Raw genomic sequence first — 15,293 nt, 5'->3', positions numbered from 1 at the left:
CGAACTCCCAACTCTTGAGCCACGATCGCCACTTCTCCTCTTTAAGCCAGAGAGTCAGAGCACAGGACCGTTCTCTGCTTCACTTCATCCCGTCGTACGTGAGTGGGGGCAGCTGCGGTTGCTGTTTTCCAAAGTGTTCCTGATGCAGTCTTTTCCACCTGTTTTGAATGCAGGTCCACCTGAGCCCCAGACCAGGACTTTGTCACTGCTGCAGAGACGCTTCCCTCCGTTTGAATGCCTAAAATGCTTGCACAGCCACACGTCTCTGCCATGCCCCTTCATTAAAACAGGACATTACTTTTGCACGTGTCACTTTCTATATTTTATATGATATTTTCTGTGTGAAGGACTTACTAAGTGCTTTGCCTTTTAATCCTCCATTTCACAGCTGGATTGAGCTCGCCTGGTTCTCCAATGAATGCGCACATCTGTTTCCACTACTGGATTCTCCTCCATGCAAAGGGACTCACTTAGTTGCAAAATGGTGAACGGGATTTGCTGCCAGCCCCCATCTGAAGCAGTTCGACTGCAGTCCTACAGAGTGAGGGCAATCCAGCATTTACCAACAAAATCAGAGTGCATGATCTGATCTGCACACAGACTGCTGTACTCAGCAGCAGCTGCTCTTCAGACAATAATATACAGCATGTGTGTGCAGACAGCAAAGCAACAACTGTATCCCAAAACCCTTTCAGTACAGAGGAACACCTTTCAGCGTTGCTCACGTCTTCTCTTTACTTCTCCAGCCTGCTGTGGCAGACGGCACCGAGCCTGCTTCCACCAGAGACCGACCTGATAAAGGGGACGTCTTTTATCCCACTGTCACCAAGTCACAAGGGACCGGGGTTCCCTCTATCTTACTCTATAAAGCACCTTGGGACAACAGAACTGACGACCGTCCACAACAACATGAAATTCCCCAGCACAGATGGAGAGGACTTGGCCTTCTAATGTGAAGACTGGCTCCTTTTGATGGTTTTCTTTTATAATAGTGTTAAATGGGACATTCAGAGGGAAGATGGTCAGACAAAACTAATAAATCATTTTTTCATCCATCATCTTCCACTGATCCACCTCAGGGTGATCTAGAGTCACCAAATGATCGAAGCACCTTCATGTTTGGACTGTGCAGCAAAACCAACCCTGGATATAAATCAGTCAGGGACTGGCCTCCCCAAAGCCCACAGCTAAACATTACTGAAGCTGTGCTGAATAAAGCCATTATGTTTGCATATTTCAATGTCAGTGCATTCAGTCATTGTACCCCGTTGTCTTCTTTCTGCTGTTCTCTGTAAGAGTCACCAGCAGCTCGGTGTCCCTCCACTGCACATGTCCAAACCCTCTCTGCCTCCAACCCTGTCCATCACGCCCAGTGAAAACGTGAGCATCTTCAGTCTCTTTGTCCAAACCACACATCACAGCAGAGCTCAGCACCTACATGCAAACCCTGCCTTTCACGCCTGCTGTGATCCTTGTGTCACAAACCAGCCACGGACGTCGTCCGTCTGTAAACGTGCTCAGTAAAGAAGTCGTTCAGTGTTAGCTCGGCGAATAAACCCCTCCAGCTGCGAACCACTGGGAACATCCGAGAAGAGCCGTAAACAGGCAGACTTTCGTGTCTCCTGCGCCACGCGCGTGAACTTCTTGTGCTACAACAAGCGCTCCTTAAATGGGAAGATTTTAAAGTGGAGTCTGGCATGGTGGAGGAGCACAGGCACCGGGGCTTCGCACCAACTTACCGTGAAACATCAGAGCACACGCGTTTACCACAGGAAACACCAGGAAAGCGCCACTGCAACACAAACGATCCCGGGTTTGTTGGACGGTAAACAGCACCTGGACCCGTCTCGTCGTCTTTCCCCGGTGTGCCTCCGCTCCGACGGCTCTCGGCTAGCCTGACGGTAGAAAAAGCCCCCTCCACCGGCAGAGTTACACTCTGTGCCCCGAGTGAGGGTTAGCCAAACACTCCACAAACGACGCACTCACGTCAGACCCGCACCGGGTTAACCACGGTCAAGAAGGCTGTTCCGGTCAAACCTTTCAAAATAATGAATACGACGAGCAGTTTGTCGTCGATGTCGGGATCAGCCCGTGTTTGTCTGCTCTGACTTCATTTCAACAGGAAATAAAACATGAGGACTGTGACTGAATCAGCTCTGTAACGCACAGCTTTGATGACGTTGTAACCTTAGTTTTATTTCCTTGTTTTAAAGGTAAATTCCAACCTTTGAATGTAACCAATCACCGTTTGAATGTCACATGGTTTGAAATGATCGTGTTAAATGTGCATCTTTTTATTGTTGTTAAAATGTTTCAAGTTCTACCTCAGCGCCCCCTGCCTGTCATGTTTGTCCACTGCATCAGTGGCAAAGCAGACTGAGACAGCAGGGGTCAGCGACCTACCAAAATAATGTCTATTTATTAGAAATATCAATAAGCTGATGTGTCACGTTCTTAAGCCTTACAATGAGATGAAACAGCCTTCACTGTAAGGTTCAAGGTTCAAGGTTCTTTATTATTTGTCACATGCATAGTTATACAAGTATAACACACAGTGAAATGTAGCCTGACACGCTCCTCGACATGTGCAAAAATTGGTGGGGGGGTGTAGAGGAAGAACATTATATATATATATATACATATACATACACATATAGTATATACACTGGGTGAATGTGCAGTAGTAGCAGCAAGCAGGTGAATTCTGTACATTAATATGAATAGACATCTGACTATTTTACAGGATAGACAATATAAACATATTTAAAATTAAAGGAATTGAAATGTACATTGTGCCTTGGTTTAGTGTCTGGAAGAGTCCTGTCTCAGTCAATTATAGATGATGTGAGAGGGCGGGTGTGTGTGTTTAGGGCACGGATGGCTTGGGGATAGAAGCTCCTCTTGAGTCTCTCTGTCCTTGCCCGGAAGATGCGGAACCTTCTACCAGATTGCAGAAGTTGGAACAGTTTGTTGCCAGGATGGGACGGGTCCTTCAGTATCACTAATAAGTGGAAATAATTTAAATCTTTGACCAAATGTAACTTCTCTGCAATGGATTTTTAAAAATGATTATTTAGTATTTTAATTTTGCCATGTCATTAGAGTAATACCATATTTTGTTGCATTTAGCAAATAAGACGTACAGCAACAAACAGCTCTGACAATGGTCCAAGACAGATTTATTTCAGCATTTAAGCTACACATGAGTGAATCATAACGATCTGATAATTTACAGTTTATTCAAGTAAATAGGGAGTCCTCTTCTTCAAAAGAGTTGGTGTGAAGTTTCACTAGGTTCTCTGCTGCGACCAACAGTTTTTATAGCATACATGATTCCCTTAGGCTGTGTCATTGAAAACAGTGCCGATAATACCCTTCTCTTTATTTATACATGAAGCCAAGTGATACAAACAGCAATACAGGCATGTATTAAACGTATAAAGGCCTGGATGTCCTGTAATGCTCTTCTCCTTAATTTTCCATCTTTATAGTCTATTAGTTTCACGTTTATTGTCATTGGTGTTACCCAGGCTGAAATACTGTTTCTCACCAGCCTCTACAGTGCAATAGTCAATACAATTTAAAAAAGAAAAAGTTTTAAAAAGAGCAGTAAAAAATCGTAACAATAAATGGGGATAAAGAACATAAAATCTAAATTCTAAAACAAACACAAGTCTAAACAGTCACACTCATACAGGTAGCAGCAGCCCTTTCACAGAAGGGGGTTGTTAAAGTAAGTAGTGTGTGTATCTGGGGAGTATATTGTGTGTGTGTGTGTGTGTGTGTGTGTGTGTGTGTGTGTGTGTGTGTGCAGATAGGGGGCATCACAGTCCGATTGTGGATCTTACAGTGTAGCTGTGTGAGTAGCTGAGTGGATGGGGAGGGGGCACAGTCCATTTATCAGTCTCACAGCTTGTGCAAAGAAGCCTTCCAGCATCCTGGTGGTTCTGCAGCTGATGCTCCTGTACCTCTTGCCAGACGGCAGGAGGAAGAACAGGCCATGAGACGGGTGGTGGGGGTCTCTGATGATGGAGATAGCTCTGTGTATGCGGCCCTGTTTGTAGATCTCCTCCAGAGGCGAGAGAGGGGCACCAACAATCCTCCTGGCAGTCTTAACAATGCTATTCAGTTGTTGCTTCTTACAGGACTTGCAGCTGCCAAACCAAGATGTAAAACTTTGTGTCTGTTATAGTCCATTATAGTCCATGTTTGTCAGTTATCTTCAAATTATAAAATGCTTCAAATAAACGTGTAAGGAAAGCAGTTTGTCTCTAGTCTTCTGCATCCATCTGACATAGAGACACAGAGTTGTAAACACCATAGGTGAACTCTGACCGTATCCTGAAGATAGGATAAAGAGGTTCGGTGAAGCTGCAGTGGAACGTGTGGATGTGTGTTGGTGTATCAAAAATGATTCTGTAGAAGGATACAGTGCCAGCAGACCAGTCCAAATACACTCCCACTCTGTTCGTTTCAGTGGAGGGAGCAGGGCTATCTATGATCCGGACTGAGTTATTATGCCATGCAGAATAATTGTCAGCAGAACAGTCCAGACTCCAGGAGATGTTGTTCCCACCAATACGACTGTCAATACCATCACCACTCCTTTTAATCCCTCTGTAAGTCACTCCTATAGATACCAGCCCACTCCAGTCCACCTCCCAGTAACAGTGACCAGTCAGGCCACGTGTACACATCAGCTGGTACCAGCACTCAAACCTCTCAGAGTGATCTGGATACAGCCATTCCTCGTCGTCATCTGTCACAATGTTGTTTTCTGTCAGGTAAAGGTTCCTGTGTACTGTGTTCGGGTCCATTTTGAGTTCACAGGCGTCTGACGGCAGATCAAAATGAAAACAGAACCGTCAGAACCGTCCACAGAGCCAAGCACTGATGCCAGTCACATCACATGACTGCATCACCACGCAGATCACATGACCCAGAGCAAATTAATCCATTGTTATATCAAATTATTTTATACTACAGCTTCAGATAAACAATTAGTAAATGTACTGCAAGTCAGCAAGTTTAAGGCATAAAATCTTAAAAGGTAAAATCTTTTTGCCAACTTAATATTAAGAAATGTGATAACAACACATCGGTGCTAAAACATGAAACAAATCTTTTAACTGTGAGCTAACAGAGTTCAAAGACATTTGGTAGGCATCAAAGAAATGATACAAACTCTACATAATCAAGTTTGATCATAAATGTATTTAAACCTTCACAAAGTCCAGGTCATAGATCTGTCTTTTCTTTAGATGAATGACACTCGGTGTGTGTATATATATATATATATATATGCTCATTTTAGCTTCATTAATCAAGCTAAAAACACTTACATTTCCTCAGTCCTGGTTTCAATCGTTGAGCTCCGCAGCTGTCCAGCCTGGAATAATAATTCAAACAAAGAGACATGAAAATGTTTTCATACATTCGTTGGTTTTGTTTAGCTGAGTTTGGAGGATAAGCAAGACACGATGTGCTTGACTAGCTAAAAATTTGCATCTCAGAACAGTATTCTGTCCTCTAAAAAAATCTGATTTATTACTTCCAGGCTGGACGACTGTAATTCATTATTATCAGGAAGTCCTAAAAACTCCCTGAAAAGCCTTCAGCTAATCCAAAATGGCTTCCTGTTAAATCCAGAATTCAAAATCCTGCTCCTCACATACAAGGTCTTAAATAATCAGGCCCCATCTTATCTTAATGACCTTGTAGTACCATATCACCCTATTAGAGCACTTGGCTCTCGCTCTGCAGGCCTACTTGTTGTTCCTAGAGTATTTAAAAGTAGAATGGGAGGCAGAGCCTTCAGTTTTCAGGCCCCTCTTCTGTGGAACGAATTGTGGATTTGGGAGAGAGAGACAACCTCTCGACTTTGAAGATTAAGGTTCAAACTTTCATTTTTGCTAAAGCATAAACTAATGGCTGGATCAGGTGACTCCGAACTCTCCCTTAGTTACAGTGCAATGGGCCGAGGCCTCCGTGGGCTTCTTCACTCCCCTCTTCCAAATCTCTAAATGTTTATACACCTCTCTGCATTTAATGGTTAGTTATGATTCATCTCTGGCTCTCTTCCACAGCGCGTCTTTGTCCTGTCTCCCTCCCCTCACCCCAACAGATGGCCCCGCCTCCCCCGAGCCTGCTTCTGCTGAAGGTTTCTTCCTGTTAAAGTTAAAGTTTTTCCTTCCCACTGTTGCCAAGTGCTTGCCAATAAGGGTTTGTTTGTTGATTTTTGTAGGGTGTTCACCTTACAATATGAAGCGCTTTGAGACAACTGTTGTTGTGATTTGGGGTTACGTAAATAAAGTTGAACTGAACTGGATTGAGTGGGTGGCTATGGTATTGTTTGACCTTGGTAAAGACTTTTCTGATGGGTTTATAGCCTCAGTCACTTGTATTAAATAGAACATGATGTTTGTTTTGTACACTCTTGCTCCAGTTAGGGTAACCAAAAATGTTTTTACATGTGACTGACAGGTTGCTTGTAGTATCCATAGGTTGGTTTCTGAAGTCTTAATTTGAATAAGGTTACGAGCACCTGTCTTCCTACCTTAGAGAGTCCAATCTGCAGTGTGGATCCTGCAGTGCAGCAGAGAAGAGCGTCACTCCTGTGGGTCCTGGGTGATTATAACTCAGATCCAGCTTTCTTAGATGAGAAGGGTTTGAACTCAGTGCTGAGCTCAACGAAGCACAACCCTTCTTTGTTATCAGACAACCTGACAAGCTGTAAACATTTCAACATCATTGGGTTTATCTGTTTGAAATTTTGCATTAACTGTAGAAAATGTGTGATATGACAACATTAAAAAACTTGAAATAACAAAAAACAAAAGCATATTCTTATCTAACCTGAGAGTTTCAAGTTTGCACTGAGGACTCTTCAATCCACAAGACAGCAGCGCCACTCCTGAGTCCTGCAGGTCATTATTGTTCAGGTCCAGCTCTATCATACTGAATGACTGGCAACTGAGGACTGAAGCAAGAGCTTCACAGCTTTCATTCGACAGGCTACAGCCACCCAGCCTGAAGAAAAAAAAGAATTCAGTAAAATTTATAAGAAATCCAGCAAAATAGAATTTTCAGGACAAACTAGACCCTTCAGATTCTGAATGTTAGGCACCACAGGTTCAGAAGTGCTGATTTGAATATGAATGTTGTCACATGTTGTTGAAAAGCTCTTACCTGACAATCTTCAGTGTACACAGTTGACTCTCAAGTGGCGTGAAGAGATACGTGACTGCTAAATCCGTCAACTCATTATTATTTAGATCCAGCACTTCCAGAGTAGAGGACTGACTGCTGAGAACTCTGGAGAGAGTTTTACAGCTTCTCCATGAAAGCTCGCAGCCATTTAGCCTGAAGACATAATATTGAGCATTCATCAGAAATGTGGAATAAAAAAAATACAGAAAAAAAACAAAACAAATTTCAGCTCGTACTAATGAGAATTATTGAAAAATATTTGAATATAGATTTATTCATTCAGGGGTAGGTTCAGGTTACTATGGTGTCATTCATCGACACTATACATTTTCAATACAAACAGAGATAACAGAAAAGCATAATATTGCATAATGAAGAAATAAATAAAACCAAAAATGCCTCCTCTGTTTCACAATTTGATTTAAAATCATGTTAAATGAAATCATCATGGTTTATTAAGGTGGAAATAAGACAGCGTTGTGAAACATGACTAAGCTTCTCAGTTTGTTTCAAAGTTCAGTTTGGAATCTATAATTGTTCCGAGGTATTTGGACATTACACCATCGGACCTTTAAGGGACATGATCTTGAAGAGCACAGCCTCCATTTATTTTAAAACCACTAACAGGGAATCTAGCCATTTTTTTAACACTATTTGATTTTATTAACTGAAGTCCCCTCATTTCAGTGTTCCTGTTGAGATGTATACTTTAATTATATTTAATTAAATACAATTACATTTAAGTATTGATTATTCTGAGCTCTTGATGTCCCCATTTACTGTGTTTTTCTGTTAAAGGTAAAGAACCCACATTAAACCTGTAATTCAGCGTTTGTTTGGGGTTGTTGTTTGTTTTTTCAGAAATGAATTCTTCTTATTATATAAAATTTAGATTTTGATTTATTGAATCACGTTTTTTGGTTGCTGTAATACAGTGGTTCTTTTAAGAAAAAATAAGATCTATGTTTTTCTTCTTCCTAAGATAATCTATCAAGCTATCAATCTATCTATTGGGCTGTCTGTCTGTCTGTCTGTGTGACCTGTAAATTGTGCGAACTGCAGCAAAAGAACGTGGATTAGAAATAATCATCAGTCTATTTGTATGCTATTTAGCACCAAGAATATTCACTGAGTAAAGCTTTTACTTTGATCTGGCCATTATTAGATTATGGGGCCAAGTTTAGACCTGAAAGCACAGAGTGGCCTTTAATGTTTAAATGGATCCAGCTGAAAGTTTAAGAGTCTCAGTGTGCAGCCATCACACTAAAAATTAATGGTAAGTATGAAAATACACATATGAACTTATGGAGATTAACAGTTTCCTGACTTTCCCTGTTTCATTTTCTAACCTATATATTTAAATAATACAATTTTAGTGTAAAAATTCTGAAACCAACCTGAGAACCTCAAGTTTAAAGTTTTTCTCCAGATCTGCAAACATTGTCCTTATGCCTGAATCATGCAGGTTGTTGTAACTCAGGTCCAGCTCTTTTAAACTAGAGGACTTGCTAAGAACAGAGGACAGTGCTTTACAGCTTCTGCTCAAAAGGTTACATCCAATCATCCTGATGGGGTAAGGAAAAAAACAAGTAGGAAGTTAATCATTTTTTCTCTTTCTTTACAGTATTTAAAGTGACAGTGACTTATCTGGTCGTGCATGAACATACAGAGATTTACTGGAAGCTTTGACCACTGGCAGCAGCCACATAAGACCTTCTTCAGAAGCAGAGTACTTCCTCAGGTCAAACTCATTCAAATCTTTTTCTGAAGACAGTAAGATGAAGACCAAAGCAGACCACTGAGCAGGGGATAGTTTAACCGTGAAAAGATTTCCTGATGTCAACGACTGTTGGATCCTTTCCACTAGAGAGTGGTCGTTCAGCTCATTCAGACAGTGGAACAGGTTAATGCTTCTCTCTGGGGACAGATTCTCCCCAATGTTCTCCCTGATGTACTTGGCTACTTCCTGGTTTATCTGTGAGTTTACGCCTGTCTCTTTGAGTAGTCCTTGTAGGAGAGTCTGATTGGACTGCAGTGACAAACCCAAAAGGAAACGTAGAAACAAGTCCAAGTAACCATTTGGACTTTGTAAGGCCTGTTCCACGGCACTCTGGTAGAAGAGTTTCAGTTCATATTGATTAGGCTTTGACATCTGAGTGGTTGTTTGCTCCTCTTCCAGCAGGTTGATTCCAGAGTTGATGAAGGTCAGATGGACGTGAAGAGCAGCCAGAAACTCCTGAACACTCAAATGGACGAAGCAGAACACCTTGTCCTGGTACAGTCCTCGCTCCTCTTTAAAGATCTGTGTGAACACTCCTGAGTACACTGAGGCTGCTCTGATATCAATGCCACACTCTGTCAGGTCTGATTCATAGAAGATCAGGTTTCCTTTCTGCAGCTGATCAAAAGCCAGTTTTCCCAGAGATTCAATCATCTTCCTGCTCTCTGGACTCCAGTGTGGATCTGTCTCAGCTCCTCCATCATACTTGACCTTTTTCATTTTGGCCTGAACCACCAGGAAGTGGATGTACAGCTCTGTCAAGTTCTTGGGCAGCTCTCCTCCCTTCTTGGTTTTCAGCACATCCTCCAGAACCGTAGCAGTGATCCAGCAGAAGACTGGGATGTGGCACATGATGTGGAGGCTTTGTGATGCTTTAATGTGGGAAATGATCCTGCTGGCCTGCTTTTCATTCCTGAAACTCTTCCTGAAGTACTCCTCCTTCTTCGAGTCAGTGAACCCTCTGATTTCTGTTATTACGTCAACACATTTAGGATCAATATGACTGGCCATTGCAGGCCGCGTGGTTATCCAGAGTCGAGCAGATGGAAGGAGTTTTCCTCTGATAAGGTTTGTCAGCAGTGCATCCACTGAGGTGGACTCTGTGACATCAGTTAGGATCTTATTATTTTGAAAGTCCAGAGGAAGGCGACACTCATCTAAACCGTCAAAGATAAACACAACCTGGAAGTCTTCAAATCTGCAAAATTCTGCATCCTTTGTTTCAGAGAAGAAGAGATGAACGAGTTCTACCAAGCTGAACTTTTCCTCCTTTAATCCATTTAGCTCCCTGAAAGTGAATGGAAATGTAAACTGGATATCTTGGTTGTTTTTGCCTTCTGCCCAGTCTAGAGTGAACTTTTGTGTTAATATCGTTTTCCCAATACCAGCCACTCCCTTTGTCAGCACTGTTCTGACTGGTTGATCTCTTCCCAGCAGCGGCTGAAATATGTCTTTACAGGCGATTGTCTTTTCTAACCTCGCACGTCGTCTAGATGCTGTTTCGATCTGTCTGACCTCATGTTCGTCACTGACCTCTCCGGTCCCTCCCTCTGTGATGTACAGCTCTGTGTAGATCTGATTGAGAGGTGTTGGGTTTCCTACTTTAGTAATTCCCTCAAACAAATGCTGGAACTTCCTTCTAAGATTTAATTTGAGTTTATCCTGGCAAATGGATGCACCCACTCCTGTTGGACAAAAAACAAATGAGATGGTGTTAAAATTTCAGAACAATGAACAGCTGGTCAAAATTTAAAATATGAGGCTTTTCTAGCAGAGGATAAAATATAATCTGTTTGATAACCACGACAGCTGTGTGCTTCTCTGTGCTTCTCTTGGGCTGGCTGCTTCAGTCTGTATGCCAAATATCACTGGGCAAAATAAGAAGCCCAAGTTGCTCAGCAATGCCTCCACTGCGGAATTAATTCAATTCAGTTTTACCTATACAGTGCCAAATCACAACAAGAATCGTTTCTTAATGACTTGCTTTGTGAAATAAAGGTCACATTGACTCATCAAGTACTTTTAAATATACTTGTAATGTTTGTACAGACAATGACTAACCGTGTGGATGATTTCTTATTTTTAGACTCATTAAATAGTACGTTAGCCGCAGAGAAATCACTGGGTTATAGTGTCATATCCCAGTCGTTGTACACGACTACGTGCACCCACAACAGACTGAGGCTTTGCATTAGGGGTGGGCGGTATAAACAGTATATGGTAGAAACAATATGAATTTGACCAACGGTAGGGATTTTGACTATACCGCTCTACTGCGATAGTGCATGCTGATGATGTCATCAAGTGCCTGTTTTGGTCAAAAGCATTGCAGCAGCTGCAAGAAAAATCATCTGCAAATTATGCCAGCGACAGTAATAGTGAAGAGATGAAGCACTTTTGGAATATGAGGAAAGCCAAAAACTGTGCTTCCTCCACTTCTGTACCATTGATTCATTAATGCTGAATTCTCTGGCAGCTGCTCTATTCCCATGTTGTTGCAGTATATTAATGACTAACCTCGTATTGTGGATGGATTATCTCAGTTGTTCTCCTGACTGAAGTTTGGTCCATTTAGAGCATCCTGCCATGCGATTGCATTTGTCCCTAACCATCGGGAACCCTCATGTTAACTTTTATCGATTGGAAAAAAGTTAGCGTTCATCCTCCAGCTTCACTGTGTTTATATATATATATATCTGCTATATATGCTAACATAGCTGTGTCGCTAGCAATCACGTAGCACATCATTATATACCAGCTAGCCCAACTTCAGTAACCCTACAAACATCACTGCATGTTTAGGTGGAAGCTAGCGAGCTAACTTCCTGCTAACTTCTAACGCTGTTGAATTTAATAAATTCTGTTTTCATGGATGCCTGGATGTTAAACTTAATTGTTACACCTGGTAAAGCAGCAACACTGATCATTTTATTAAAGGTGAAATAATTTAGACAGTTTTTAACTCTCAGTGATGCTGCAGTGTTTGTTTGACTTTGGGACCTAAAGTGGACGGAGTTTAGGACCCAGATTACTCTGCGAGGCTCCTGACTACAGTAGCCGTAATGCTCCAACAATCCATCAAGCAGTGCGGCTTCGTAGCTTACCAAAGTCGTACTACAACATTTTTGACAGATTTTTGAGCGCCGTGTAGCACATGAAATCGGTTTGAGGTCAGTGAGCACAACCAGAATTCATACATGAGACGCACTGGATTGTAAGGCACACTGTTGATTTTTGAGAAAATTTACGGACTTTAAGTGCGCCTTATAGTGCGGAAAATACGGTATACAGAAGAAAATAAATTGTGATATATATCGTTACCGCACATGCTTCAACCTATACTGCGATATGGATTTTAGGCCATATCGCCCAGCCCTACTTTGCATCAGTGGGAGTGCCCTTACTGCTCTGCAAACAGACAGCCAGCTCCTCCTGGTTCAGCCCCCTCAGAAAGTCCAGTGTGATCTTCACAAAAGCCTCCCTGGTGCTCCATGTCTGCTCTTCAGCCTTAGAAGCTAACACATCCTCATCCTCGCTGTCCTTCTCTGGGCAGGTGGAACGCTGCAGAATCCTCTGAAACCTTTTAAGCTCATTCTTCACAAAAGTGATGATGTTCTCTTCAAGCAGCTGGAAGACAATATTATAGGAAATTATCTTTCAGCATTTATGCATGTATTTATTTATGCATTGTGCACATATTCTCCTCTGTCAGGGGAATGTCATTGAGCCAATTAGAAACAGAACAGTGATGAAAATGTGCTTTAGACTTTCCCACCATAAAAACTGAGTCCAACGTTGTTTGATGCTGCTGAGCAGACTGACAGCTATGAACCTCAGACTTTTGTTGCCTGACTCTGCGAAGAGAGCGCACACGTGCACACATCCACAATTAACATTATTAAATGCAGTAATGGTCAGTAACACTATGGATCACTGCATAAATAAACTGAAAGTTGAATATGTACACAGTTATTTCTGGTATCTGTCCTCTGATCGGCACATATTCAGCACAGCACGGACCAGTAGGTAACGATAAAGGGTCTACAGGTGTCTACAGGTGTACGTGGGATTAATGAAATACTAACTGAGCCAAATGAAATGCAGAACAACAGTAAAGTGGGCGGGACACTGACAGTTTACATCAGCTAAGTGTAGGAGTGAGGACAGCAGTGTGCTATGAGACGCTCACAAGTCCCTGATGGAGTGGACATTTAACCCTTAGGTGCAGCATTAGTGATGTTTTTGAAAACAAAGAGGCAGGGCTGATTGCTTTTATGACTTTCAAAATGTTACCTTTTGTCAACAGAGAGGTTCCCTTCTTTGAAATTTAAAGGCGGGTCCATAGACCAGTCACTTTTCATGGACATAGAGCTGGACAGAGGAGAGCCTGCTAACTGCTTCGGCATCCTGGTAGGGAAACAGCATACTGTATATTAAATTTCAAAGATATCAAATCCAGTCATTATGTGTCAATGATTTTATTATACTTACTTTCTATTTGTAAACATTTGCTTTAAAAACTGATTTTTTGGATAAACAAATACATAGAGGGACATAACTTGGTGAAGCCCACATGGTTACTCCACTTCCTTTACAACATGGCTCACTGTGTTTGCCATGGGGGGAGACCCCCACAGAGCATTGCCTCAGGATTATTTTAAAATGAAATAGTACTAGTTTGTATGCCGTATAAGAAGTTCTTGTCTCACCCCGTAGCTTCATTGCCCAGGCAGGCTTCCATGCTCTTGGCATGTTTAGATGGTGTGCCCCCCTCCTCTGTGTCTCCACACTGACTCATGGCTGAGTGGACCACAGTGTCTTAACACATGAACACACACAACAACATGAATGCTGGGCAGCTCAGTTACGAACACGACACTGTGCTGGATAATAAAGTTAGCGCCCAAGCTCATGTCATCACCTGTTCACTCACACAGCTCAGCAGCAGCTAGTTTCTGTATTTCACCTGGACCCACAGAACGGGAGCATGATCAAAGTCGACTTTGATCATGCAGAAATAGAGTCATATTAAAACATACCGACATCAGATAAACTATATCCAGTAGAATGAAGATGCACAAATACGCAGGACGCCATCTACTTCCATTAGATATTTGCATCCTATGCTGTGAGCTGTTATACTCCACACTGTGCCATTGGCCCGATATTACTCATAGCTTGATAGCGCAAAGCATGTTATGTGATTAAACACTGCAGATGGAAATGTATTATATAAATATGAAACCAATGAAACGACGCTGGGCCCGCAGTTCGGCCCACTCCCTGCTGACTGTATCTGCCCTCTTACCTGTTCAGCTGTTGCACATTTTACATACAAGCTCAAATGTACATTCAACATTGTTACGTTATGAGTGGTGCTCGGTAAAAGAAGACTTTTAAATACCTTGTAGCCAGAAAAACGAGCCGCAGCTCTGCGTAGAAATGAAACCGAAACTGTTTTCAGTTGTGAAATGAGGAGAGAGCTCAGCAGTGACACCCTGAGGCAGAGACGTGATCACTGAGATGTGACCAGAATTATTTCAGTGGTGGATTTCCACAAAATCATCTATTCTTAGCCATTTTATTTACAAAGCAAGGAGAGACGGGCATTTGTCGATAGGCAGATTTGGAAAGGATGTGCAGATGGAAGCGTACTAACAAGTAAAGGGGGCTGAAAAAGGCTCCCGGAGGAGCTGATTAAGGAAGACAATTGGAGGAGGATGAATCAGGAAGTGTGGAGGAGGATGAATCAGGAAGTGTAGAGGAAGGCGGAGGAAGTGAGAGCCGCTGTAAAGAAGTCGATGCAAAGCTGTAGTAACCTTGGCCAAGATACTAACCCCGGTGGTAAACGGTCTCTGATGCATCCATCAGAGTGTGGACGCTAGAAAGAAAGCACCACTGCATAGAAAAAGTGTGAATGGGTGTGAATAAGGCATGTTGCATCAAAGTTTCAGTGCTCGGGGAGAGTATAAGAATCAGGAGAAAAGAATGTTTCCTATGGGAAAGATTCATGGATGCAGTGAAGGACACGCAGAGGGCTGATGTGAGGAAGGAGGATGCTGGAACGGGGGAGATGGAGGCAGATGATGTGCTGTGGCGACGCCAAGAGGGAGCAGCTGAAAGAAGACGTTTTCCTTTAGAAAAAGCCTGCAGTGACATCTGTGGTCCGACAGCATGGAGGAACTTTATATACAGTCAACAAGTTGCCCTGCTGTGGTATGGTGGAACAAAAGCAAGGAATGAAGCTAATCATAAGGATCAACTTCTGTTCATCAGAGAGGAAAACACAAAAACTTGTGTGTAA

General features: G+C 42.3%; 2 protein-coding genes across 2 annotated transcripts in view; both read right to left on the bottom strand.

The window, feature by feature from the left end:
- LOC146567861 (uncharacterized) overlaps window positions 1-2,142 on the bottom strand; it is a 13,087-nt gene extending 10,945 nt beyond the window's left edge. The window contains exons 1-2 of the mRNA XM_085283478.1: window positions 1,740-2,142; window positions 355-534 (exon numbers count right to left, since the gene is read on the bottom strand). The gene's annotated coding sequence lies outside the window, so the exon portion shown is untranslated. The remainder of the gene's footprint in view (window positions 1-354; window positions 535-1,739) is intronic.
- Window positions 2,143-2,527: 385 nt separating this feature from the next.
- On the bottom strand, window positions 2,528-14,725 carry LOC146567860 (protein NLRC3-like). The gene is made up of 12 exons (XM_085283527.1): window positions 14,394-14,725; window positions 13,699-13,807; window positions 13,283-13,396; window positions 12,765-12,843; window positions 12,394-12,616; window positions 8,877-10,674; window positions 8,607-8,774; window positions 7,189-7,362; window positions 6,856-7,029; window positions 6,557-6,730; window positions 5,343-5,389; window positions 2,528-4,834 (listed from the first exon to the last, which is right to left on the bottom strand). Exons 2-12 carry the CDS (start codon window positions 13,785-13,787, stop codon window positions 4,272-4,274), a joined length of 3,603 nt encoding a protein of 1,200 aa, XP_085139653.1. The 5' UTR covers window positions 13,788-13,807; window positions 14,394-14,725; the 3' UTR covers window positions 2,528-4,271.
- Window positions 14,726-15,293: the final 568 nt, after the last annotated feature.

This window comes from Mchenga conophoros, linkage group LG8 (assembly GCF_057382185.1).
Source record: "Mchenga conophoros isolate Kocher_MC1m ecotype Shallow Benthic linkage group LG8, M_conophoros_male_GT1.1, whole genome shotgun sequence".
NCBI classification, from domain to species: domain Eukaryota; kingdom Metazoa; phylum Chordata; class Actinopteri; order Cichliformes; family Cichlidae; genus Mchenga; species Mchenga conophoros.
This window is presented reverse-complemented; position numbering and strand designations above follow the sequence as displayed.